Source organism: Scyliorhinus torazame, chromosome 8, assembly GCF_047496885.1.
Source record: "Scyliorhinus torazame isolate Kashiwa2021f chromosome 8, sScyTor2.1, whole genome shotgun sequence".
NCBI lineage: Eukaryota > Metazoa > Chordata > Chondrichthyes > Carcharhiniformes > Scyliorhinidae > Scyliorhinus > Scyliorhinus torazame.
In genome coordinates, this window is record NC_092714.1 from 250,439,861 (window position 1) to 250,467,040 (window position 27,180).

At 44.7% G+C, this 27,180-nt stretch overlaps 1 protein-coding gene across 4 annotated transcripts in view; it reads right to left on the reverse strand.

Moving 5' to 3' along the window:
* Positions 1–1,101: 1,101 nt before the first annotated feature.
* Positions 1,102–27,180, reverse strand: part of osbpl2b (oxysterol binding protein-like 2b) — a 120,621-nt gene continuing 94,542 nt past the window's right edge. For all 4 annotated transcript variants that reach the window (XM_072515089.1, XM_072515088.1, XM_072515086.1 and 1 more), the window contains 6 exons: positions 25,856–25,945; positions 25,462–25,585; positions 24,275–24,403; positions 6,552–6,675; positions 6,024–6,114; positions 1,102–5,065 (listed from right to left, as the gene is read on the reverse strand). In XM_072515089.1, the coding sequence (XP_072371190.1) occupies positions 4,963–5,065; positions 6,024–6,114; positions 6,552–6,675; positions 24,275–24,403; positions 25,462–25,585; positions 25,856–25,945 (661 nt within the window). In that variant the 3' untranslated portion in view covers positions 1,102–4,962. The remainder of the gene's footprint in view (positions 5,066–6,023; positions 6,115–6,551; positions 6,676–24,274; positions 24,404–25,461; positions 25,586–25,855; positions 25,946–27,180) is intronic.

The following is a 27,180-nucleotide window of genomic DNA, read 5'->3' on the forward strand; positions in this document are numbered from 1 at the left end:
AATCACAGACCCGGGGAATCCCGCACCGTTTTACATTGGAATCGATTGTGTTCCATGCGGCGCCAGTGCCAGCCCCTCAACAGTAGTGGAATCGGTCACGTGGTGCCGTTTTTTCTGTTGTAAAAGTCCACGGATTCTCCGTTGCCGTCAACAGTCTCAGAAACGGAGAATTCCGTCCCAAATTTATCAAGTTCTTGACGTTCACCAGCAGTAAACGTGGCCCGCCACAGGGGAGGGTACAAGCGCAACGATTCATGTCATCGGAATTGCCGGGGGGGGGGGGGGGGGGGGGTGAAAGTTTACAATGGACATTGCTCATATCAACTTTTGACACTGTAACAATCTTCCCTTGGTGGTGGCATCTAGCACCTCGGATCTGTGACTCTTAATGCCTCAGCCTGTACTGTTAAGAAACCCCTCTGTGGGCAGCACGGTGGCACAGTAGGTTAGCCCTGATGCTGCACGGCGCCGAGGTCCCAGGTTCGATCCCAGCTCTGGGTCACTGTCTGTCTGGAGTTTGCACATTCTCCCCATGCTTGCATGGGTTTCGGCCCCACAACCCAAAGATGTGCAGGGTAGATGGATTGGCTACACTAAATTGCCCCTTAATTGGAAAAAATAAAGCCTTTGTTCCAAGTTCTTCTATTTACCTATACATAGTAGTCAAAAGTATGAAAGTAATTACATCCGCACGCCAAAGTCCAATTATCTCTAACCCTACTTCACCTGAATACCAAGTTTACACTGACTGAGCTGAATTTTCATCTCCGGTTCGGGTCGGATCATTTCCCAACGGCATTTCCACAAATTCAGAAAGTTAGTGCGTTCACCCTTGGTCTGCAAGGTCAGTGTCATGGCACCGCATGCCAATGCATGTCCGTGTATCCACATTATTGGTAAGTCCGCTGGCCCTTGTATTTGGAGGAGGCATTTTAAATGGCGATCCCGATCAAGTGCGTGTCGGGTCACAACCCGACACTTTTTCTATTCCGGGGAAAACGTTGCAAATTTGAAATCCCGAGGTTGTGAAATGTGCTTAAATGCTGCACACTTTTCTTTATCGCATCTCTACAAAAGATCCACTGGTCAACACACAAAAACTAACACACTTCAAAAAAGTTTTATTTTTAAGTAAATATTTAGACATTTTGACTTTAACATACATTAATTTAGAATTATGCAGACTCCTTTGAAAAAAATATTACAACTGATTTGAAGCTTCATTAATGGGCCTTGACATTTAAATATTATAAAAATAAGTCAATTTTACATAAGTGTTTGTGTTTTATGAACTGAACTCTTCATGCAACATGAAGTAAGGCAAATAACTCTAACAATTCAACCGAGAAGCAGCTATTCAGGAAGGCAAAATCAATATCGAATATAAATTATAGTGTATGAGATTATTTGGTTGTAAACTAGATAGCAAAAAAGAATTTCTTTTTCTTCAAAAATCAATAACGGTTCAAATTATCCCTAGTCAAGTGAGTTAAAATGACATTATTTTGTTTCAAGTAATACCATATTGAGAAGACAATAATTTACATGTATTTAAAATTTGGAAGTATATCAATTTTATGGAGCATGGAAGATGGGTCAGATTTCGGTTTTACTTGAAATAGTGTTTTATTAAACATCATTATCCATACAAAAAAAGTCATAAACATAATTCAGGTTGTGACAGTTTTGGAGTGAATCACAATGCAAACTGGACATAAAGTAAAAACTGGACAAGTTTAATTTGAAAAGAGGCAGTGCTCTTTTCAAGAAACATTTGTACTTAGATTGCAGTTAATAACTACCAAAAATCAAATTTCCTCTACCACTTTAGGTAATCTTTAATACCACGTCTCATCAAGTTATATTCTTTTACATCTGTACCACAAATCCAAAGACCACTTTCTGTACTATTTTAAAATGTTTAGCCAAAATTATTAGAAGTATTTAAGGAAACACAAAACAGTCGATATTATACATTTGGTAGTTTTAAATTTCAGCACGTATAATAGCAAAAATAAATATGGTCTCTTTAAATATAATCACTGTTTTCTTTCCAAACCCCAACTGAACAGGTAGAAACCTCTGTATTCTCATTTCTCACTTGCTTACAGTCAAATAATGACACATGTCACTTCACCAACTTCTACACGATCTGCATAAACATCTGTGTTTCATGCATTACAAACTTAGCACTGGAGGAAAAACAATACAGGTTAAGGAAATCCTGGGGACTCTAAAAGTGATGTGTTAATATGAACTGCTGTGATTTTTCTGGAAGCAGTATACATCTGACATTTGCATAGTTTTTGATAACTGTGCTGTGGAAAGTAAAAATTGCAATGCTAGCTATTAAAAATATTACCAATTAAACTGTAGAACGTCATTTAGTTATGTTATCCAGCACAATACAAGTTAATATAGAAGACTGCTGAAAATAAATCAGCAGCTGGACCAATTTATAATGGTATTGAGTATACCTCAATCCCATCAACAGAACAATCGAGTACACCACCAAATTAACTGGCTGGAAATTTCCTTTACAACTTGGAGAGCACAAATATTATCAAGAACTGATTAGGTTACACCCACGACATCTTAAGTCGGTGCATATATCTATCTGTAAATGTTTCTGCATGTACATCGCCCCAGACAATTGTGTCCAAAGACCTGTTTCTACAAAGTTGTACTTTACCATGTCGTGAATCCCTGCAACTATTTCAGTATTCCTCTTGGGAAGCTGAAACTTTAGTATTTCCAAGTTCTCAAAATATTTTATAAATGTCTGATCGTATTTGAGATGATCTAATGCTTTAGATTTTTTTCTCCCCAACGTGAACAAGAAAATGTCAATTTTTAGAGGAGCTGAACAACGAAACGTTGGAAAGTGATCTCTGCAACTCATAAAAAATGACAATTGAGTACTATTTACAGGAACAGAGAACGGTTCCCTCTCATCTATGGGGAGTGCTACTGCTGTCCTTGAGTTTCTGCCTGCTTATTGATCCACAACAATTAATAGTAAATACAATTCACTAATTTATTAGCAAACGTTCCCATAATTTCAAGCCCAGTGGAAGTATATTTTACCTTCGTACAATTTGATTCTCTATTCCACAAAATTGTATCTGAAATTCAAGTTGAAGTAACATTTAACATTATGGCTTCAGAACATCTACACACAAGCACACAAATAAAATAAAGATCACTTTGGCAATAAAATAATCAGATACACTTTTTTTTGTTTTTTGATTTGCAAATCTTCACTTAAACAATGATGCAAGCAGCTCGTGGCAATGTTACATTTTCATAACAGTACACATCTGGGGACATTCAAAACATGCATTAGAGTGTATTATTGCAAAACAAATGACCACTCTCACAGAGAGGGAGGATATTGTTGGGGAGTGAAATAAAGGGAATGGATCAAGATACTGGGCTACTGACATTTGTACTCTTTGAACTCAAACCTTTTAAGACTTGTAAAAAAAAAAAATTCCCTCACTGATGTGCTGATACATTGCCAAAGATAACTAATACCAATAACAGAAGTCCATTCCATGAAGTTCTGTCCTAGGCAGCCAAAAATTGCATTCACCCTGAGAGCAATACTTCAGGTAAGGAACACACACAAGATTAAAAGTCTAAATTTTAAAGAAGCAACACTAAATCTGAAGTGAGAAAATTTATTCATTTTCGCAGCAAAAATGAAATCAACAAAAGACCTCTTTCATAAAAGATCTTTTGACATTAAGGTGTGCAACACCACGGAATTGTTACGGTTATAGGGCTGTTTAACAGCTGTATGTATTTCAATTACCTTCACCAATTTCTAGGTTCATTGAAAAGCATCTAGCAAGCTTTAGTACAATAGTCTGGTTACTGGGGAGCTCTAACTTTTTGGAGTCAACTCCTTTCCCCACTCCCAACACTTTTACTAAAATCTTTATTAAATTGCAACCGTTTCATGTACAGTTCAACACTTCTGCGCTGATGTGAAATTCAATTTCTTGAGAAACAACAAAGGAAAAAGCAATACAAAGTTAATGTTTGTACACCACTCTAGTGGAATTGCAACTTTTATTCATACCTACGTATATTGATTTTATTTTGATTAACCATTGAAAACGCCAAGTACCTAGTTTTCAAGTCATAGCCACTAATAAAGCATCTTTATAAAAAAAAAACTATTTCTTCTTTTATCTTGCCAAGTTCCCTCAATTTTTCTCTTGAAGGCATCCTTCTATATAATTCCATGTGTACTGGCTGGTTTCTGGTACTTCATCCAAGTCACCATTATTCACTGTGAGCCTTTGTAGTGACTGTCTCCAGGATATTTCACCATAAGCAGCTTCACATTTGCATCCAATGTAGTCTTCATCCATCGTTTACACATGCACATTTCAACCAACAAAGGCCGCTGGATAATATCAGGGGTGTGATCCCCTCAGCAACTCTATCCATACCACCCCGTGGCAGTTTATCCCTACCTAAATTAGGAATGAAACAACCATTTATTGTGCCCATATCCTGGCTGAAATGAGCTAGCTCATGGATCAAATCTGGATTCCCCCTAGCTCCCCACCCCGATCTGCATGGCTCAGTTGCACAGTAGATCAATTTAATCAGCCATCTGGGGGAGTGAGGATGTGGGAGGCGGGGAATGAACATTTCTACTATAATCCTTGAATCTCAGAAGTAGCACCCAATTATGTCAGATTAGAAATGCTAGCAAAACAATTCAAGCAATGTATTATTTATATATGAACAGCCAAGAGACATTTTCCAAAACCTCTTTTCGGTTATTGCACATAAACATTATAGTTAGAGATTCTGGGACTGACATCCGTGTAAGTTAAACAAAATAAAAGCAAAACAGACAAAACTAGGGTAGAAGATTTAGAAGTAGTAGAAATGTTAAAGTCTTTGATCGACATTCAACAATACTTTAGAGAATAAAAATCCTCAGTAAATATCAGGGCAATCTTCGTAATTTCTTTCCCAGTAGTTCCCTGTATAAATCCAGTCTGTTGTTCGTGTGTGCTGATTGACATCCTGTCGGAACCACCTGCAAAAAAATAAAAATAAAGAAATTAAGCAAAATATTAATCAGACCTTTAGAGACAAACATTTAAAAAAACATTTCTAAGCAACTTGAATCAACGTTTTGGTGTATTTTTATTCCTTTTGACTCATTATGAAAGTCCTGCAGCAAATTCAATTTACCCTTGTATTAGTTACTGATTCATCCCAATCAAGCCAGAGTCCAGAAAGTAGAGCTTTACTGAACTAAACCTACAGATGGCATTTGTGTTAGAATATCTATTACCTATCCCTTAATTTGGTTACAAGTGCAACCCTGATATGCTTAAAGCCTCTCTCCATGTTGACCAACGTATATTTCAAAGTATATTCATCTTTTGTTAAATAATGAATTGACATGAAGGTATACTTCCAATACATAAAACTATAAAGAACAGACTTCATAATGCAAGGATTAAACATTCATTCATTGCAAAGAACTGAAATACGCATTTCAATGTCTGCAGGTTTACACCATTTTTAGGCATATTTGCAAGTTTTCATTCTAGCTAGAGCAGGGTTCAAATGTTTTACAGCACAAAAATTAGAAAGTTAGGAAAGGAAAAAGGAAGTCACATACAAATTCTCATACTGAAGGTGATTAATTTGTGGAAACAATTATCAGTACAGGCTGCTGGAAAAGGCAGAACAAATTGATTCAGGAGAAAAATGACAGTTTCTGGCAAGAATCAGTATTGAAGGTTTTGAACACAACAGAGAAGTTTTAATAAAAGACTGGCAAGATAGCTTGTTCTAAATGAGTTAGCTTGTTCTAAATGGGTTAGGAACACAAGAATGTGTTTGATCTTGCGATTTCCAGGATAAATCTGACCTTGCATTAATCGCAGACTTGTTGAGCAAAGGAAAAAGCTATTGAGCCCAAAGGTTCTTAAGTTTTTAAGTTCATGCTTCTTCTGGGACCAGTAAACTGGGAACAAACTAACCTGGTTCTCCATTCCTCTTCATTTTTGGATCTCTCTTTTCGAGCAGCTCGTTGTTTTTCTTCCAATCTTTCTTTCTCTGCACCTGCAAAATCTGACAAATACACAATTACGCATTATGTCGAAGTTGAGCTATAGCAAATTGCTCGTGAGAGACTTATCTTTGTATTAACATGTTGGCATGCGTATCAAAGGCATTAATTAAGTTTGCAATTTAGCACAGAATTACCATATACACTTACCCCCGAAGCTTTTGCTGGGCCTAATTTCAAAATATATGTTTGATTACGATCAAGATGCTAGATCTACATTAATCTTAGATCATGCAGTAATCTTAGATCATGCAGTAACAATAGACAATCTAAACAGCTTAACACTTGCTATAATATTAATTAGATCATTTGATCGGTTTTAGGATTGTATATTAGAATAAGTTTGTCTAAACAAATTAGCATGAACTCTAAAAACAAAGTAGTTAACCAAATAAATTCTATCCCTGGTAAGCACCAATTTGTAGATTTATGCACATACCCATGCTTCCATTTTCCATAGCTCGGATATCTGGTCGAAAACGACAATCAGTTGGAGCAAAAACATTCTTCATTTCTTCGTCCAGTTCATTCAGCATCATTGCAAAGTTAGTGAAATTATACATCTAGAAATAGTAATATTTTGTCTACTATTATTGCACAGCAATGTAGTGATCATAACTTAAAGTTAACGAACATTTTGCTTGGTTTGACAGATATTTGCCAGGGTAGCTTTTAAACTAAAAATACACAGTTTTAAGTCTTCAGTGTGCAGACTTCCTTCCAGGTTTTCAGTGCATTAAAATATTGACCGGTTTACAAAAGAGAAAACTGAATCCAATATTACAAGTTTAGACTTTGGATTAAGTTTTTAAAGGCTGCTAATCAGTTAGTGAAATCCCAGTTTTCTGCTTGTCTTCTTCAGGTAAAGCAGGGTTGTAAAGTGGGGAGAGCACAGGCTTAATTTTGTCACTCTTTTAAAAAAAAGATATGTCTCCATTATAAATTTCTATGTCATAATTTATAAGGGAAATATGCCACACTAGAATTACATGTTCTTCTGGGTGGTTGTATTTCATCACTTTTACCGGCACTAGGGTGTAATTACAGCATGATAATTTAATTTAGGAAGTTCCAGAATGTGTGCATTAAGACCCAGGAAGCCAGCAGCAAGGTGAACATAGGTTTTACAGGAGGCCATCCAAGCAGGGGATGCAAAAAGTAGTTGTAGGGAATTCTATAATTAGGAGAACTGATAGCATCCTTAGTAAGCAGGACCGAGAGTCCCACATGGTATGTTGTCTGCCCGGTGCCAGGGTGAGGGACATTTAACCGGCTTGAAAGGATATTGGAGAGGGAGGGTGAGGATTCAGTTGTGGTAGTCCACGTTGGGACAAACAACATAGGCATGTCTAGGAAAAAGGACCTGTTTGGGGAATATCATGAACTAGGAACAAAAGTTTAAAAAAAACAGGTCCTCAAGGGTGGATCTCTGGATTGTTACCTGAGCCATGTGCAAATTGGCAAAATGATGAGAAAATCAGGGAAGTAAACATGTGGCTAAAGGAGTGGTGCGGGAAAGAGGGGTTCCATTTCATGGGGCATTGGCATCAGTAATAGGACAGGAGGGATCTGTTCTGTTGGGACGGTCTCCACCTGAACCGATCTTCGACCAGTGTTCTAGCAGAAAAGCTAAATAGGGTGGTTGGTTACAAGGACTTTAAACTAGCAAATGGGGAGGGGGTTAGGTGTAAAAATTCTGGTGGAGAGGAAACCCGAGACACTACACGTGTAGTGTCTCCCACCCGCCCTCCTCCTCTAACCTAATAATAAAACCCATTGGTCTGAGGTAAGTACCATATTTTATTATATTATTATTATTTTTTAGCCAGATCTTGGTAGAAAGTTAGAGGAATGGCAGGGAAGGGAGTGCAATGTTCCTCCTGCAGGATGTTTGAGGTGAGGGATGCAGTTAGTGTCCCTGCTGATTTTACCTGCAGGAAGTGCTGCCATCTCCAGCTCCTCCAAGACCGAGTTAGGGAACTGGAGCTGGAGTTGGAAGAACTTCGGATCATTCGGGAGGCAGAAGGGGTCATAGATAGCAGCTTCAGGGAATTAGTTACACCAAAGATTGGAGATAGGTGGGTAACTGTAAGAGGGACTGGGAAAAAACAGTCAGTGCAGGGATCCCCTGCGGTCGTACCCCTGAGAAACAAGTATACCGCTTTGGATACTTGTGGGGGGGACGACTTACCAGGGGTAAGCCATGGGGTACGGGCTTCTGGCACGGAGTCTGTCCCTGTTGCTCAGAAGGGAAGGGGGGAGAGGAGCAGAGCATTAGTAATTGGGGACTCTATAGTCAGGGGCACAGATAGGAGATTTTGTGGGAGCGTGAGAGACTCACGTTTGGTATGTTGCCTCCCAGGTGCAAGGGTACGTGATGTCTCGGATCGTGTTTTCCGGGTCCTTAGGGGGGAGGGGGAGCAGCCCCAAGTCGTGGTCCACATTGGCACCAACGACATAGGTAGGAAAGGGGACAAGGATGTCAGGCAGGCTTTCAGGGAGCTAGGATGGAAGCTCAGAACTAGAACAAACAGAGTTGTTATCTCTGGGTTGTTGCCCGTGCCACGTGATAGTGAGATGAGGAATAAGGAGAGAGAGCATTTAAACACGTGGCTACAGGGATGGTGCAGGCGGGAGGGATTCAGATTTTTGGATAACTGGGGCTCTTTCTGGGGAAGGTGGGACCTCTACAGACAGGATGGTCTACATCTGAACCTGAGGGGCACAAATATCCTGGGGGGGAGATTTGTTAGTGCTCTTTGGGGGGGTTTAAACTAATGCAGCAGGGGCATGGGAACCTGGATTGTAGTTTTAGGGTAAGGGAGAATGAGAGTATAGAGGTCAGGAGCACAGATTTGACATCGCAGGAGGGGGCCAGTGTTCAGGTAGGTGGTTTGAAGTGTGTCTACTTCAATGCCAGGAGTATACGAAACAAGGTAGGGGAACTGGCAGCGTGGGTTGGTACCTGGGACTTCGATGTTGTGGCCATTTCGGAGACATGGATAGAGCAGGGACAGGAATGGATGTTGCAGGTTCCGGGGTTTAGGTGTTTTAGTAAGCTCAGAGAAGGAGGCAAAAGAGGGGGAGGTGTGGCGCTGCTAGTCAAGAGCAGTATTACGGTGGCGGAGAGGATGCTAGATGGGGACTCTTCTGCCGAGGTAGTATGGGCTGAAGTTAGAAACAGGAAAGGAGAGGTCACCCTGTTGGGAGTTTTTTTATAGGCCTCCTAATAGTTCTAGGGATGTAGAGGAAAGGATGGCGAAGATGATTCTGGATATGAGCGAAAGTAACAGGGTAGTTATTATGGGAGATTTTAACTTTCCAAATATTGACTGGAAAAGATATAGTTCGAGTACAATAGATGGGTCGTTTTTTGTACAGTGTGTGCAGGAGGGTTTCCTGAAACAATATGTTGACAGGCCAACAAGAGGCGAGGCCACGTTGGATTTGGTTTTGGGTAATGAACCAGGCCAGGTGTTGGATTTGGAGGTAGGAGAGCACTTTGGGGACAGTGACCACAATTCGGTGACGTTTACGTTAATGATGGAAAGGGATAAGTATACACCGCAGGGCAAGAGTTATAGCTGGGGGAAGGGCAATTATGATGCCATTAGACGTGACTTGGGGGGGATAAGGTGGAGAAGTAGGCTGCAGGTGTTGGGCACACTGGATAAGTGGGGCTTGTTCAAGGATCAGCTACTGCGTGTTCTTGATAAGTATGTACCGGTCAGACAGGGAGGAAGGCGTCGAGCGAGGGAACCGTGGTTTACCAAGGAAGTGGAATCTCTTGTTAAGAGGAAGAAGGAGGCCTATGTGAAGATGAAGTGTGAAGTTTCGGTTGGGGCGATGGATAGTTACAAGGTAGCGAGGAAGGATCTAAAGAGAGAGCTAAGACGAGCAAGGAGGGGACATGAGAAGTATTTGGCAGGAAGGATCAAGGAAAACCCAAAAGCTTTCTATAGGTATGTCAGGAATAAGCGAATGACTAGGGAAAGAGTAGGACCAGTCAAGGACAGGGATGGGAAATTGTGTGTGGAGTCTGAAGAGATAGGCGAGATACTAAATGAATATTTTTCGTCAGTATTCACTCAGGAAAAAGATAATGTTGTGGAGGAGAATGCTGAGCCCCAGGCTAATAGAATAGATGGCATTGAGGTACGTAGGGAAGAGGTGTTGGCAATTCTGGACAGGCTGAAAATAGATAAGTCCCCGGGACCTGATGGGATTTATCCTAGGATTCTATGGGAGGCCAGGGAAGAGATTGCTGGACCTTTGGCTTTGATTTTTATGTCATCATTGGCTACAGGAATAGTGCCAGAGGACTGGAGGACAGCAAATGTGGTCCCTTTGTTCAAAAAGGGGAGCAGAGACAACCCCGGCAACTATAGGCCGGTGAGCCTCACGTCTGTAGTGGGTAAAGTCTTGGAGGGGATTATAAGAGACAAGATTTATAATCATCTAGATAGGAATAATATGATCAGGGATAGTCAGCATGGCTTTGTGAAGGGTAGGTCATGCCTCACAAACCTTATTGAGTTCTTTGAGAAGGTGACTGAACAGGTAGACGAGGGTAGAGCAGTTGATGTGGTGTATATGTATTTCAGCAAAGCGTTTGATAAGGTTCCCCACGGTAGGCTATTGCAAAAAATACGGAGGCTGGGGATTGAGGGTGATTTAGAGATGTGGATCAGAAATTGGCTAGCTGAAAGAAGACAGAGGGTGGTGGTTGATGGGAAATGTTCAGAATGGAGTACAGTCACAAGTGGAGTACCACAAGGATCTGTTCTGGGGCCGTTGCTGTTTGTCATTTTTATCAATGACCTAGAGGAAGGCGCAGAAGGGTGGGTGAGTAAATTTGCAGACGATACTAAAGTCGGTGGTGTTGTCGATAGTGTGGAAGGATGTAGCAGATTACAGAGGGATATAGATAAGCTGCAGAGCTGGGCCGAGAGGTGGCAAATGGAGTTTAATGTAGAGAAGTGTGAGGTGATTCACTTTGGAAGGAATAAGAGGAATGCGGAATATTTGGCTAATGGTAAAGTTCTTGAAAGTGTGGATGAGCAGAGGGATCGAGGTGTCCGTGTACATAGATCCCTGAAAGTTGCCACCCAGGTTGATAGGGTTGTGAAGAAGGCCTATGGAGTGTTGGCCTTTATTGGTAGAGGGATTGAGTTCCGGAGTCGGGAGGTCATGTTGCAGCTGTACAGAACTCTGGTACGGCCGCATTTGGAGTATTGCGTACAGTTCTGGTCACCGCATTATAGGAAGGACGTGGAGGCTTTGGAGCGGGTGCAGAGGAGATTTACCAGGATGTTGCCTGGTATGGAGGGAAAATCTTATGAGGAAAGGCTGATGGACTTGAGGTTGTTTTCGTTGGAGAGAAGAAGGTTAAGAGGAGACTTAATAGAGGCATACAAAATGATCAGGGGGTTGGATAGGGTGGACAGTGAGAGCCTTCTCCCGCGGATGGATATGGCTGGCACGAGGGGACATAACTTTAAACTGAGGGGTAATAGATATAGGACAGAGGTCAGAGGTAGGTTCTTTACGCAAAGAGTAGTGAGGCCGTGGAATGCCCTACCTGCTACAGTGGTGAACTCGCCAACATTGAGGGCATTTAAAAGTTTATTGGATAAACATATGGATGATAATGGCATAGTGTAGGTTGGATGGCTTTTGTTTCGGTGCAACATCGTGGGCCGAAGGGCCTGTACTGCGCTGTATTGTTCTATGTTCTATGTTCTAAAACTATAAGAAATATAATGGTTAATGGGAACCAAGGCAGCAGGTCAGTAGGAGAAGATAGAGGTTAATAAGCAGGGCCAGTCTAACCACTACGGAGGGGAAGGGAAGCGTAAAAAAAATCACATACGGTGACTGTGGGAGTGAAAGTTGGATATGAGGCTGAGTGTTATCAGAGATTAATAAAGGAGGTCAGAATGTGTGAAAAGCGTAGTGCACAAGAAAATCCTGCAAAGGAAAGACAAATCAGTAGGACATATTTAAAACCTTGTACCTAAATGCACGCAGTATTCAGAATAAGGTCAATGAGCTGATAGCACAATTGGAGACAAATGGTTATGATTTGGTAGGGATTACCGAAACATGGTTGCAGGGGGACCGGGACTGGGAGCTGAATGTCTAAGGGTGTTCAGTATTCCGAAAGGATAGACAGGATGGAACAGGAGGTGGAGTAGCTTTATTGGTTAAAGATGACATCAAGGTTGTATTAATAAATGATATTGGCACTAAGGGCCATAATATTGAATTGATCTGGGTGGAAATTAAAAAAAGGGGGAAAAAAAACTCTTGGTAGGAGTAATTTACAGGCCCCTGAGCAATACTTCCAAAGTGGGGCATAGTATAAATCGGGGCTTATGAGAAGGGCACAACAGTAAGCATGGGTGATTTTAACATGTATATTGACAATTAAATTTGCAGGGGTAGCCTCGAGGGAGATTTCATAGAGTGTATGATGGATTGTTTCTTCGAGCAATATATTATGGAGCCAACCAAGGAGCAGGCTATTGTAGACTTAGTATTATGTAACGAAGAAGGATTGATAAATAGTCTTGTCATGAAGGATCCTCTTGGAAAGAGTGGCCACAGCATGCTTGAATTTAAAATTCAGATTGAGCGAGAGAAGATGGAGTACCATACTAGAGTTTCAGTGTTGAGCAGAGGTAATTATACAGGCCTGAGGAAAGAGTTGGCCCAAGGATTTGGCACAAATAATTGAGGGTAGGTCAGTTGAGGAACAATGGCAGATGATCAGGGAAATATTAAATAGCTCCCAATTAAAAAATATTCCTGAGAGGAAGAGGAAATGTAAAAGGAAGAAAAGCATTTGATGGCTAAACAAGGAAGTCAATGAAGACATAAAACTAGTGCATGCCATACTGCTAAACTGGAGGATTGGGAGAACTTTAAGGTTCAGCAAAAGGCTATTAAAAATTACATCAGAAGAGCTAAGATGAACTATGAAAAGAAACTAGCAGAAAATATAAACAATTGGCCCTTTAGAGGACGACACTTTAGAGGTGAGGTAATAACAGAGAACATAGGGCAGTACGGTGGCGCAGTGGTTAGCATTGCTGCCTATGGCGCTGAGGACCCGGGTTCGAATCCCGGCCCTGGGTCACTGTCCGTGTGGAGTTTGCACATTCTCCCCGTGTATGTGTGGGTCACCCCCACAACCCAAAGATGTGCAGGGTAGGTGGATTGGCCACGCTAAATTGCCCCTTAATTGGAAAAAACAAATAATTGGGTTCTCTAAATTTAAAAAAAAATAATGGAGAACAAAGATGGTTGAGGCACTGAACCAATATTTTGCCTGTCTTCAGATACAAGATAATAAAAAAATTCCAAAAACTACAGTTAATGCAGAGGAGCTTGGTGCAATAACCATTACTAGGGAGACGGTATTGAATAAACTAATGGGATTAAAGGCAGATAAGTCTTCGGGATCTGATGGCCTGCACCCTAGGGCATTAAGGGACGTGGTAGCAGAAATAGTGGATGCATTGGTTATGATATTTCAGAATTCCCTGGATTCTGGAAAATTCTGATGGATTGGAAACACACTAATGTGACGCCCCTGTTCAAAAAGTGAGAAAGGCAAAAAGTAGGAAACTATAGACCAGTTTAAATCTGGCCCGACGAGTAGACCAAATGAAGGACGATTTTCGGACGTGGGACACGCTCCCGCTGTCACTAGCCGGGAGTGTGCATGCGGTGAAAATGACGGTCCTCCCGCAATTCCTGTTTGTGTTCCAGTGTGTCCCCATCTTTAATCCGCGGACCTTTTTTTAAATGGGTCAACAAAGTGATCACTAGCTTTGTAAGGAGGGGGATGCTTGAGCGGAGCTGGGGAGAGGGTGGGCTGGCACTGCCAAACTTCAGTAACTACTAGTGGGTGGTAAGGGGGGGGGGTCGGCATGGGAGCGTATGGAGGCGGCTTCATGTAAGGGCACCAGCTTAAGGGCATTGATAATGGCGCCTCTGCCGTTCCCGTCAGCACGGTACTCCACCAGCCCCGTGGTGGTGGCGGCCTTGAGAGTCTGGGGGCAATGGAGGAGGCATGTGGAAGCGGAGGGAGCATGTTTGGTTTCCAATTTGTAATAATCACCGGTTTGCACCGGGAAGGATGGTCGGGGGGTTTCGGAGATGACAGAGAGCAGGGATTGAGAGGATGGGGGATATGTTTATAGAGAGGGGAGCTTTCCTAGCTTGAAGGAGCTAGAGGAGAAATTTGGATTGGCGAGGGGAAACAAATTCAGGTACCTGCAGGTGCGGGACTTCCTACGCAGGCAGGTTTCAACCTTCCCTCTCCTACCACCAAGGGGGATACAGGACAGGGTAGTTTCCAGAGGGTGCGTGGGAGAAGGGAGGGTCTCTGACATTTACAAGGAACTTATGGGGTCAGAGGAGACGCAGACTGGGGAGCTGAAGCGCAAGTGGGAAGAGGAGTTGGGAGGAGAGATAGAGGATGGTCTATGGGCGCGTCTGTGAGATAGAGGATGGTCTGTGGACTACTCAACGCATCCACAACATGTGCCAGACTCAGCCTGATACAATTCAAGGTCGTTCACCGTGCTCACACGACAGTGGTCCAGATGAGCAGGTTCTTTGGGGTATAAGATAGGCGTGCAAAGTATGCGGGAAGACCAGCGAACCATGTCCACATGTTCTGGACATGTCCAAAGCTTAGGGTATTCTGGCAGGGGTTTGCAGATGCCATGTCCACGGTGTTAAAAACAAGGGTGACACCGAGTCCAGAGGTGGTGATTTTCGGGGTGTCGGAAGATCCGGGAATCCAGGAGGAGAAAGAGGCAGGCGTTCTGGCCTTTGCTTCCCTGGTAGCCCGGAGACGGATATTATTAGCTTGGAGGGAGTCAAAACCCCCGAAGTCGAAAATCTGGCTATCGGACATGGCTAGCTTTCTCTATGTGGAGAAAATCAAGTTCGCCTTGGGAGGGTCAATGTTAGGGTTCGCCCGGAGGTGGCAACCGTTCGTCGACTTCTTTGCGGAAAATTAATCGTCAGCAGAGGGGGGGGGGGGTTAGTTTAGCTTAGAGTAGGGGGTTAATAAAGGTGGGACCTGTAAGGGAGGAAGACGGCTTTTGCACTATGTTTATAGATTCATGTATATTGTTTATTTTGTTGTCGCTGTAAAACCAAAAAATACCTCAATAAAATGTTTATTAAAAAAAAAACATAGACCAGTTAGCTTGACCTCTGTGGTGAGAAAGTTGCTGGAATCAATCATTGAGGAGTAGATAACTGAACCTTTGGAAAGACAAAGCTGAATCCACCATTGTCAGCGTGCATATATGAACTTGCTCGAGTTCTTTGAGGATATAACCAGCAAGGTGGATAATGGGAAACCTATGGATGTGGTATATCTAGACTTCCAGAAGGCATCTGACAAAGTGCTGCATAAGAAACTGATCCAGAAGGTGAGACTGCAGGGGATTGTGGGTAGAATACTAGATTGGATTGACCATTGTCTGATTGACAGAAAGCAGCGGGTCGAGATAAAGGGGTCCTTCTCTGGCTGGCGAACTGTAACTAACGGCATGCCGCAGAGGTCAGTCCTCAGACCTCAACTGTTTACAATTTATATAAATGATCTGCAAGCAGGGACAGGGTGTAACATAGCAACATTTGTGGTTGATACTAAAATAGGGAGAAGAGCAGGCAGTGAAGAGGAGATAAAGATTTTACAGATGCAGATGTAGATAAGTGTGAGGTTATCCATTTTAGCCGAAAACTTAGAAAGGCAAACTATTATCTAGATGGAAAACGATTCAAAATTCATCTGGGCAGAGGGATTCCTTGTTCATGAATGGAAGAAAGTCGGCATGCAGATACAGCATGTAATTAAAAAGGCAAATGGAATGTTAGTGTTTATTGCAAAAGGCCTGGAGTAAAAAAGTAGAGAAGTGTTGTTGCAATAGGAGGGTGTTGGAGAATTGTGTCCAGTTTTGGTCTCCTTATTTGAGGAAGGATGTGGTGGCATAGGAGGCAGTTCATAGGAGGTTCACCAGATTGATTCCAGGGATCAAAGGATTTAAATTTAAAAAAAAGAGTACACTTTTTTTCCAATTAAGGAGCAATTAAGCGTGGCCAATTCACCTACCATGCACATCTTTTTGGGTTGTGGGGGTGAGACCCACGCAGACATGGGGAAAATGTGCAAACTCCACATGGCTGTGACCCAGGGCCAGGATCGATCCCGGGTCCTCGGCGCAGTGAGGCAGTAATGCTAACTACTGCGCCACCGTGCTGCCCTTGGGGAAGAAAGAGTTGACGTATGAGGAGAGAATTAACAGTTTGGGTGTATACTCACTGGAGTTTGGAAAGATGAGGGGGGCTCTGGTATAAAAAATATTAAAAAGGGGTTGATAAAGTAAACGTAGACTAAATGTTTCCCTTGTAGGGCAATCTAGAGGTCACAGATATAGGTTGAGACACGGTGGTGAATTTGTGGAGCCCACTGTGCCATAGTACGGTGGAATCGGAGTCATTAAATGGTTTCAAGAAGGAGATAGATATATTGCTGATAATTAAAACAATGAGTTAAGGGGAAATGGGAAACAGGTAGGGATTTGAGACCAGGACGAGATCAGTCATGATCTGATTGTATGGCGGAGCAGGCTCGAAGGGCTGAATAGCCTACTTCTGCTCCTAATTCCTATGTTCCTATGTTGAATCAAGGTTACAAAGTCTGCCACGGCAGCAAACTATTTACACAGCACAGTACCTTTGGGGCAACTAACATGCCAGTCCCTATCCAGGTCGATCTTCATTCTCAATCCTTACGAGCCCGAGCTGGGTGGGCCTCTGTCCACTAGCAGGGAAGTTCATATTCCACAAGTTTCACGGGGCGATCAATCAGGATCTCCCCATGGGCCTCGTGGGGGTTATTACACCCTTTCTCTTTCTCTCTCCCTCTCTCCTCCCCCCCCCCCCTCCCTGATAGTCACATATCAGCTGCACGTGTTCGTAAGGGGACATGCATCCCATCAATCACCCCCTTGACCCGGGGCATCCCATCGATGGCGGCGAACCCCGCTGCCCAGGCATCATGGTGGGCTCAGTCCACATTGAAATAGATGTATTGATTGGCCTGGGCATAAAAGGGCCTCCCTGACGGCGCGGATACACCAGTGCACCGAGGTCTGAGAGATCCTGGAAGGGTCCCCACTCGGCGCCTGGAAGGACCTCATCAAGTAAAATTTCAGGGCGACAGTCACCTTGACGGCCACTGGGAGCGGGTGTCCTCCCCCCATATCCATGCAGTGCCAGCTGTCCTATCATCTGGCATATATGTCGCACTGTCTCTCTGCTCAGCTGCAGTCTTCGTCGGCATGCCCAGTCCGGCATGTAGCACCTCCTTGGCACCTCCTCCTCGTAATCGGCGGCTCGTTCTCCATCCTGGGTGGCTGCCATCTGTCCCTCTGCTGCACGCACCGCTATTGCCCGCTCCACTGCTGCATGTTTTGCTGCTGCAGCCTCCTCCTCCTCGAGCAGCGCCTGCTCATATAGCCGCAGGGCATCCCCCACGACTGCAGAGACCAGCAGGAATACCACCATTGCTAGTTGCATTCCAATATCCATTGTCTGCAGGGGGTGTAAGGTCGATGTGTTAGTGTGGTGCATACCCCATGCCCAACCAGGTCCACTGGGGTACATGGTGGCCCCGGTTGGCACTGTGGGATCCACCCCCCAATGTCTCTCGCCCCCCCCCACCCCACCCCGCACCCTGTCGGTGCCCGGTACCATGGGGGCCTCTGGCACTCATCCTGGATTCCAGGGGTACCGTTGACTGTCACTGCCCTCGCCAGGGGCTACTGTGGGTGTTGCCCTGGATGGGCCACTGGGTGGCGTGGCGTGCAGGGGTACCCATACGGTCAGTGTCACTGCAGAATCAGGGGCCAAGCTGGGTGGTCAGTGGGTGCGCAAGACAGCCGCTGTAATGGAGGTCCATGCCTGGACACCGCCCCAGTCCCGTGGTGGGTGGGGGTCACCCAGGTCACGGCCTGTTCCCCCCCGCCACCAGCTGTCAACAATCTCCACCTCGGCACCATTGATGCAGACAGGGGTGTGTACAATACTTTGCATGCTGAAGTCAATAACCAGCTCTTTAGTTTTGCTGACATTGAGGGAGAGATTGTTGTCGTTACACCACCCGACTAGGTTCTCTATTTTCCTCCTGTACTCTGACTCATCGTTGTTCGTGTCATCAGCAAATTTGTAGATGGAGTTGGAGCCAAATATTGCCACAGCCGTGTGTGTGTAGGGAGTATAGTGGGCGTCTAAGTACGCAGCCTTGTGGGGCACCGGTATTGAGGAATATTGTGAAGGAGGTGTTGTTGTTTATCCTTACTGATTGTGGTCTTTCGGTCAGAAAGTCGAGGATCCAGTTGCAGAGGGAGGTGCCAAGCCCTAGGTTTTGGAGCTTTGATATGAGCTTGGCAGGGATTATGGTGATGAAGGCAGACCTGTAGTCAATGAATAGAAGTCTGACATAGGAGTCCTTGTTGTCGAGGTGGTCCAGGGATGCTTGTAGGGCTAGGGAGATGGTGTCTGCTGTGGACCGGTTGCAGCGGTATACGAATTGCAGTATATCAAGGCATTCTGGAAATAGGGAGTTGATGTGTCTTATGACCAGGTGTGGCCCACTCTGCAAATCGCATAGGACGCATATGATGCCCAAACTTTCCAGGTGCTGCAACTCGACACCTAGCTTTGTGAGCAAAGCGGATGGGACTGGTCATGCCCTGAAGTACCTGGGTTGAGCCTCTGTGTCCATGTAGATGCAAGCTTTGGCTCCTATCTTGCCCAGACCCTCCTGGAATACCTCTGGATACTTTCAGAGGACCTCATACAGGTTTCCGGTACCAATCTGGAAAATCTGCTGCCAATCAAAGCAGAGTACTCGTAGCCAATAACGCCCCAACAGGTTAGGTCCCAGCCCTTCACCACGACCATAGGTAGCCAGACTGTTTGTTGTCCGCAAGTCACCAGGGTCATGATGGTTCCTATAATGCTTAATGGTTCCCCAGTGTATGCCATGGACTTCAGTAAGGCATTTGATAAGGTTCCCCATGGTAGGCTGATGGAGAAAGTGAAGTTTCGTGGGGTCCAGGGTGTACTAGCTAGATGGATAAAGAACTGGCTGGGCAACAGGAGACAGAGAATAGTAGTGGAAGGGAGTTTCTCAAAATGGAGAACTGTGACCAGTGGTGTTCCACAGGGATCCGTGCTGGGACCACTGTTGTTTGTGATATACATAAATGATCTGGAGGAAGGTATAGGTGGTCTGATTAGCAAGTTTGCAGATGGCACTAAGATTGGTGGAGTAGCAGATAGTGAAGGGGAACTGTCAGAGAATACAGCACAATATAGATAGATTGGAGAGTTGGGCAGAGAAATGGCAGATGGAGTTCAATCCAGGCAAATGCAAGGTGATGCATTTTGGAACATCTAATTCAAGAGCGGACTATGCCGTCAATGGAAGAGTCCTGGGGAAAATTGATGTACAGAGATCTGGGTGTTCAGGTCTTGTATCCTGAAGGTGGCTGCGCAGGTCAATAGAGTAGTCAAGAAGGCATACGGCATGCTTTCCTTCATCGGAAGGGGTATTGAGTACAAGAGTTGGCTGCTCATGTTACAGTTGTATAAGACTTTGGTTCGGCCACATTTGGAATACTGCGTACAGTTCTGGTCGTCACATTACCAAAAGGATGCGGATGCTTTGGAGAAGGTGCAGAGAAGGTTCACCAGGATGTTGCCTGGTATGGAGGGCGCTAGCTATGAAGAGAGGTTGAGTAGATTAGGATCATTTTCATTAGAAAGGAGGTTGAGGGGGGACCTCATTGAGGTCTACAAAATCATGAGAGGTATAGACAGGGTGGATAGCAAAAAGCTTTATCCCCCAGAGTGGTGGACTCAATTACTAGGGGTCACGAGTTCAAGGTGAGAGGGGAAAAGTTTAAGGGAGATATGTGTGGAAAGTTCTTTACGCAGAGGGTGGTGGGTGCCTGGATCGCATTGCTGGCGGAGGTGGTAGAGGCGGGCACAATAGCGTCATTTAAGATATATTTAGACAGATACATGAATGGGTAGGGAGCAGAGGGATACAAATCCTTAGAAAATAGGCAACAGTTTTAGATAGAGGATCTGGATCGGCGCAGGCTTGGAGGGCTGAAGGGCCTGTTCCTATGCTGTAATTTTTCTTTGTTCTTTGCCACCAATCTGGCCTTGGTGTTATGCAAGCTTAGTGGCAGGATTCCTTTGCAGAGCCGGCGGAAGGTCTGCTGGCCAACGATGGAGGCGACAGTCTGTGTCCATCTCCATCTCTTGGGGGGCGTCCATTCACCTGCAGTTTGACCTGAATTGGCGCCACCTTCAGGGCCGTGATGCCGTTCAGTTGTATCATGTTGTCGTCCTCAGGTAGGGCCACATGCAAAGCCCTGGCTCAGGGCAACCTCAGTATGTCCAGGGCAGCGCTCTCTCTGCCGATTCTGACAGCCTTGTTTGCCACGTGTTCAACGTCCACAGGCCGGTCTTGGTTACCATGTGTTCTATGTCCATAGGCCTGCAATATTGCCAGAACCCCCCCCCCCCCCCCCCCCCCCCCCTCCCCTTGTCCTCAGGGGATGTGTCCCGTTGGTCCATGGCGGCCCTGGAATATTGAATCTGGATGCGGTTTAGGCGCCGACCTGGGCAGGTAATGCTATTCAGGCTTTTCACACAATGATGCCATCTTCTACACTCACCTCTTGTCGTTTAGTGTCGGTTATCCTCGGATTCCGCCACCGAGAATCATTTGGTGCAATTTTGCCAGTGTGGGATCCTTCTGGGACAACTCTTGAAAGTGTTGTCTTGCCCAGACCCTCCTGGAATACCTCTGGATACTTTCAGAGGACCTCATACAGGTTTCCGGTACCAATCTGGAAAATCTGCTGCCAATCAAAGCAGAGTACTCGTAGCCAATAACACCCCAACAGGTTAGGTCGCAGCCCTTGCACCACGACCATGGGTAGCCCGACTGTTTGTTGCCCGCAAGTCACCATTAAGCAGTCATCATCCGCGGACATCCACGTTGGAATTGTGCGTTCCTGGGCATTGCTCGAGAGTATTCGTCGGCCGCCAATATTATTGCCCAATGTTGGATCTGAGCCAAGGGTTTTTGGCGGGGGGATGGTGGTGGAAGAATTTACTTTATCCTCTTTGAAAAGGTCCAGCAGGGGTTCATGGTCTGTGAATTGTGAAATGTTGGCCATAGAAGTATGGGTAGAATTTTTTCACCTCAAAAATAACAACCAATCCTTTATCAATCTGAGAATAGCATCATTTCGCATCTGCCGACGTTCTGGATGCATATCCTGTAGGTCTCTCTGTACCATTGTCCTATCAATAGGAAAGGACTGCCCTTGCTCCATATGGAGAGGCACACAAGTTGATGCCAATTCTCTCTTGGGATCATAATGAGCCAGGATGTTGATGATATTAACTGCTGCTTCACCTTTGCGAAGGCTGTGGCCCCTGCCATGACTACTTCTGGTGTTTTTTTAAACACAGTGTGCAGGGGTGACAATAAAGTGGCCAGGTTTGGGAAAAATTTCCCATTATGCTTTACGAGGCCGAGGAAAGATTTTAATTGTCATATTTCTCAGGGTTGGTGCCTCTTTGATGGCCTTACATTTATCTTCCACGGGTTAGGCCTTTTTAAAATCAGCTCAGAACCCTAGGCATATCACTTTGCCTGCCTGGGACACACTTTTTTCTAATTTGAGACAGACACCTGCATCAGAAAATCATTTCAAAACCTCCTCCAGGTTTGCGAGGTGTTCTTTTTCCTTGGCTCATGTGATTAGTATGTCTTCTAGGTATACTTCCACCTTAGGTACCCCTTGGCGAATCACGCATTGAAAAAATGGTGCATGCCAACGAGACTCCGAAAGGCAGGCCAGTATATTTGTATAATCCCTTAAGGATGTTGATCATCATAAATTTCCTGGATGACTCGACTAGTTTTAGCTGGAGGTAGGCATGGCTCATATCTAGTTTGGTGAAGGTTTGACGCCTTGCCAGCTTGGTATATAGATCTTCTATGCATGGCATGGAGTACCGATCTAAACGGGAGGTCTTACTAACAGACTGCCCGACATTATTGATCCCACACAATAGCTGGTCAGGTTGCATCCCATTCAGGGGTAGGCCAAACTTGCAATATTGGGTCGGGTGTCATGGTCCACATAAATCTTTATCCTTGCTCTCTTTATTCTACCAAGGTCTTCTTGGAATACCTTGGGACATTTGTCAATAATCTTGTACAGTCCACCGGTTCCTAGTTACAATTTGTAGCTAGTCCAGAGGGATCCTCTGGAGCCAGTCTCTGCCCCAAGAGGCTGGATCCTGGTCCTCAAATAATGTCATCGCACAACTGTGAGCGGCAGATGGGCAGTCTGTTGCCCATAGGTAATCAGAAACTTAGTGATCCCCATAATACAAGATTCCCCTGTATACATATCTAGCCTGGCCCTGGTATCTTTGCAGGCCTAGGGGAAAGATACACATTTGGAGACACCGGAAAGTCTGATCCCAGATGATGGATCCACCTCCATTTCTAGGGAATGGCCATTGACCAATAGTGCTATCTTTATTGGGGCAACCTTAGGAGTAATGATGCAATTTAGCGGCATCGTTGTGTCCTCTATGGGCTGATATACTTCATCATAGAATTGACAGTGCAGAAGAAGGCCATTCAGCCCATCGAGTCTGCACTGGCTCTTTGGAAGAGCACCCTACCCAAGCCCACACCTCCACCCTATCCCCATAACTCAGTAACCCCACCCAACACGAAGGACAATTTTAGACACTAAGGGCAATTTAGCATGGTCAATCCACCTAACCTGCACATCTTTGGACTGTGGGCGGAAACCGGAGCACCCGGAGGAAACCCACGCACACACGGGGAGAACGTGCAGACTCTGCACAGACAGTGACCCAAGCCGGGAATCGAACCTGGGACCCTGGAGCTGTGAAGCAATTGTGTTAACCACCATGCTACCGTGCTGCCCTTACAAGGCTCGAGCCTGAACTGGCTTTGGCTTCTGCCTGGGCGGTATATGTACTGCTGATTCTGGCAGCATTGCATGGGTCATGTCCTTTGGCCACACTTACAGCAGTCTTGCGACTGACACTTGTAGTCCTACAGGGAGGCTTCCCTGGTACTTCTACGGTTATCCAACTGTCTTTTGAGATGGCAGAATGTCCAGGATGAATGTCGAATTGGTGAATGAGGCAAGTGGAAGCCTTCGCTGGGAATATAGGCTACTGGCCATCATTCTTTGGAGTTCTGGGAACTTGCTCGGCATTCACCAAGGATAGTGCTAATTCTATATCCCTTTTGAGGTCTAGGGTGGGTCTACAGATCAAGGATGCGTGGAGTAAAAGGCCAAACTGATTTCTTTTATATGAAATTAAGCTGCTACTGCAGCACACAAAACAAACATTCCAGCCCAGGACTATCGGGAACTGCCGGTCCCGCTAACAAGCCCCAGTTGCATGGGCCTCCACCTGCTCACCACGGGAACTCATATTCTCCAAAGCCTATGAGAGCAATCAGTGATACCCTCGTGGTCTTCTTGAGGGTGAGAACAACATTGACCATTAGAGCTGATCACAATAGTGAGCAGCATTTTCAAACTGCTAATTAAATCAGTTTGTGACCCTATTTCCACTGCCATCTATGATGAACTATTAGCTGCTTTTTTTGTTACATTGATGTTTTCCCTAACCCACTTCCTGAACAGAATAATACCACTAGCTGTATTCTTGAACAGTTGAGAAACACTGACTGGCAGTTTAAACAACACATCAGTAAAGTATACATCTGTAAGACTGTTGACTTAACAATTCATCTATTTTTCAGTGCAGTGTCCCATTGGCCCAGTGCCAATTTTAGCTTTTTAGGGCTTATTGTTCCATACATTTAGTGATCTGGTTTTAATTTGCGAATCAATGTTTCTCAAATGTTTAGTAGCTAAACTATGTTCTGTTTAGTGTCAGAAGCAGCACACAGACTATGCATACATCCATGCATTTCATGAAATTTTATTTAAATTTGTATCAGACTTTCATTCTTACCTGAGAGGAGTGTGAAGGCCTTGCTGCTATCCTCCAGAGTAGTTTGCTTCCAGGAATAACTTGTACAGTTTCCTGAATTTCAGGCATGTCATCAGCTTCATCATTTTCGGCTCTCACAACATCTTCTGGCTAAAACACATCAATAATGAGCTTTATTTTTTTCAAATAAATCTAAAGTGTCCCAATTAAGGGACAATTTAAATTGTCCCAATTAAGGGACAATTTGGCATGGCCAATCCACCTACCTGCACATCTTTGGGTTGTGGGGGTGAGACCCACACAGACACTGGAAGAATGTGCAAACTCCACATGGGCCGGGATCGAACCCAGGTCCTCAGTGTCTTAAGGCAGCACTGCTAACCACTGCGCCACCCGCAATAATGAGCTTTAAAAAGGTATTTGTGAGAGACAGCTCGTTATTACCCCATACATTCAGAGCAGAAACTCTTGTTCCTGATTGAAAAAAAATCAAACTATATAATCTAGAGCGAGAGAGAGAGAGAGACACAGTGGACATAAAAATTGGACGTGAAGCCTCCCAGGAATCCGCCCACCCAAACCAAGGTGCAATTCCACGCTTGGGCAGGCAGGGCTTTGGGCGGAAACCTGCCCATTCACCTATTAAGGCTCCTAAGTGGCTACTTAATGGCCATTTAAAGGCCTTATCCCGCCCAGCCTCCATTTTTAGGCTAGGTAGGCAAGTGACATTTACATTTTTTCCCATGTCAGGCGGGAAGGTGAACAGCTTTCACGTGCAGAACTTTGTTCCAAGGGTGGACGAAAGTCCTGCCCACCGCCAATCAACACTCAACTGAGTGTTACATGGCAGTGGGAGTTCAAGTCAGCCGCTGCCCGTTAAGTGCCGACTCTCGGGATGGCCAGCACCAATCGTTTGCCATCCTTAAATTTCTACCCAATGTGATCTGTAGAGGAGAAAAAAAGTCAAAGGGGACACATTTCCTTGGAGTCCATCCTATTCTTCTGCTGTAACTTTGACAGATAGTCAGCAGAAATGCCATGTACATACAGAAGTTGTTTTCAAAGTTAGAGTAGTAGAGCGAGAAGCTGCAACAGGTGACATCTGTTTCAATGTAACTGCTAGTTTTATTCAAAGTGTTCAATAAACTAGTATACATCTAAAGAAAAGTTCACTTCCATAGTACACAAAAGCATCAAAAAGAGCTTACCTCTTTAAATTTCTTTTGATCTCCACCCTTCTTATCATTTTTTTTGTAGGTCTCATAGGTGTTAGTGTCCACGCACCACAGACATTCAGTCCATTTGCCATAAATCACACAAACCTTCCTTTTACTGTGTAGGAAGAAAATGCGTAGAATTTGGTTTTAATTTAATGAGGAGATGGCATTACATTAGGAATCTAAACTTGAACTATATACAGTAGACAATCTTTTGCTTCCAGTTATTGGAAGCGAGAGAAAATGAAAGAAAAAGAATGTGCATTTATATAGTACCTTTCACTATGTCCTCAGCCAAATGAAGTATTTTTTCAAATACAAGGACACACTACTAATTGTAATTGTTATAACATAAAACATATCCATGCATTTCCTTCAAACAAACCTTTTGTCCTGAATGTATCCTTCAACTCTGTGCAGTTCTTTTCCAAAAAGCCCACACGGTTTAAAATGCAGCAAACATTTTTCACCAGTGCTGCAAAGGGAAGAAACATGCGTCATAATACAGAAAATTGCAAAGGAACTTTTATGATATTTGATTTCAGGTCAGCTTTGGAGTAGAGATATTATATTAATACCCAATCATTCTATATCACTTGGATGTAACATTGTTCACAATAAGAGCTTGGGATTCATTGGAAGAATTATGCTAATGCTAAATATCATTTGTGGATTAAAAATTCAAATAAAGAATTCAAGCAAATTCACTTTAATCTTTTATCTAATGAACGTACAATAAGCAGTAAGAGTCAAGATCAGATTTTGAATCTTCCCAGAGTATGAGGTTCAAAGTTTTATTATGAATGTACAGATTTGGTGGTGGCCAGGGGGCGCCCTCGAGGAAGCAGGTCGGATCGCTCCCGCCCGCGATGGGGAAACGGACCTTTTAAACGGACTTTTGCGGGACCTGGCGACCTGGTTAGGTTGAGGGGAAGATAGGGAAGAGGCCCCCCCCCCCCGGGTGTGAGCAGCTGGACCAGAAGTGGTCGAGTGGAGCTGCAGGGCTCGAAGCGGCAGCAGCGGGGACCCCAGGCCATGCGGCGAAACATGGCGGACGGCAGGGACCAGGGAGCGGAGGCTCACTGGCCAAGGGAGCAGCAGATGGAGTTTTTTAAGAACTGCTTCGCCGAATTGAAGGGGGACACGTTGGACCCGATGAGGGCGGTAATGGACCGAATGGTCGAGGCGCAGGTAGTCCAGGAGAAGGCGCTCAGGGAGGTCGAGGTGAAGCTCTCCAGCCAGGCGGACACGGTGGTGGAGCTGGAGCACGAGGTGGAAGAGCTGAACGCCCACCAGAGGAGGATGCAGGAGCAGCTTGAAGAGCTGGGGAACAGAGCCAGGAGGCAGAATTTGAGGATCGTTGGCCTCCCCGAGGGCTGCGAGGGGTCCGATGTGGGTGCATACATGAAAGGTATGCTCGAGGCGCTGATGGGGCCGGAGGCCTTCCCCCGACCCCTGGAGTTGGTTGGGGTGCATAGAGCCCCCGCAAGGAAGCCCAGGACGGGCGACCGACCGAGGGCCTTGGTGGTCCGCTTTCACCGGCTTGCTGACAGGGAACGTGTGCTGCGATGGGCCAAGACGGAGAGGAGCAGTAGATGGGAGAATTGTGAGGTGCGCATCTACCAGGACTTGGGAACGGAGCTGGACAAGAGGCGTGCAGGATTCATCAAGGTAAAGGCAGCCCTCTACAAAAAGGTGAGGTTTGGAATG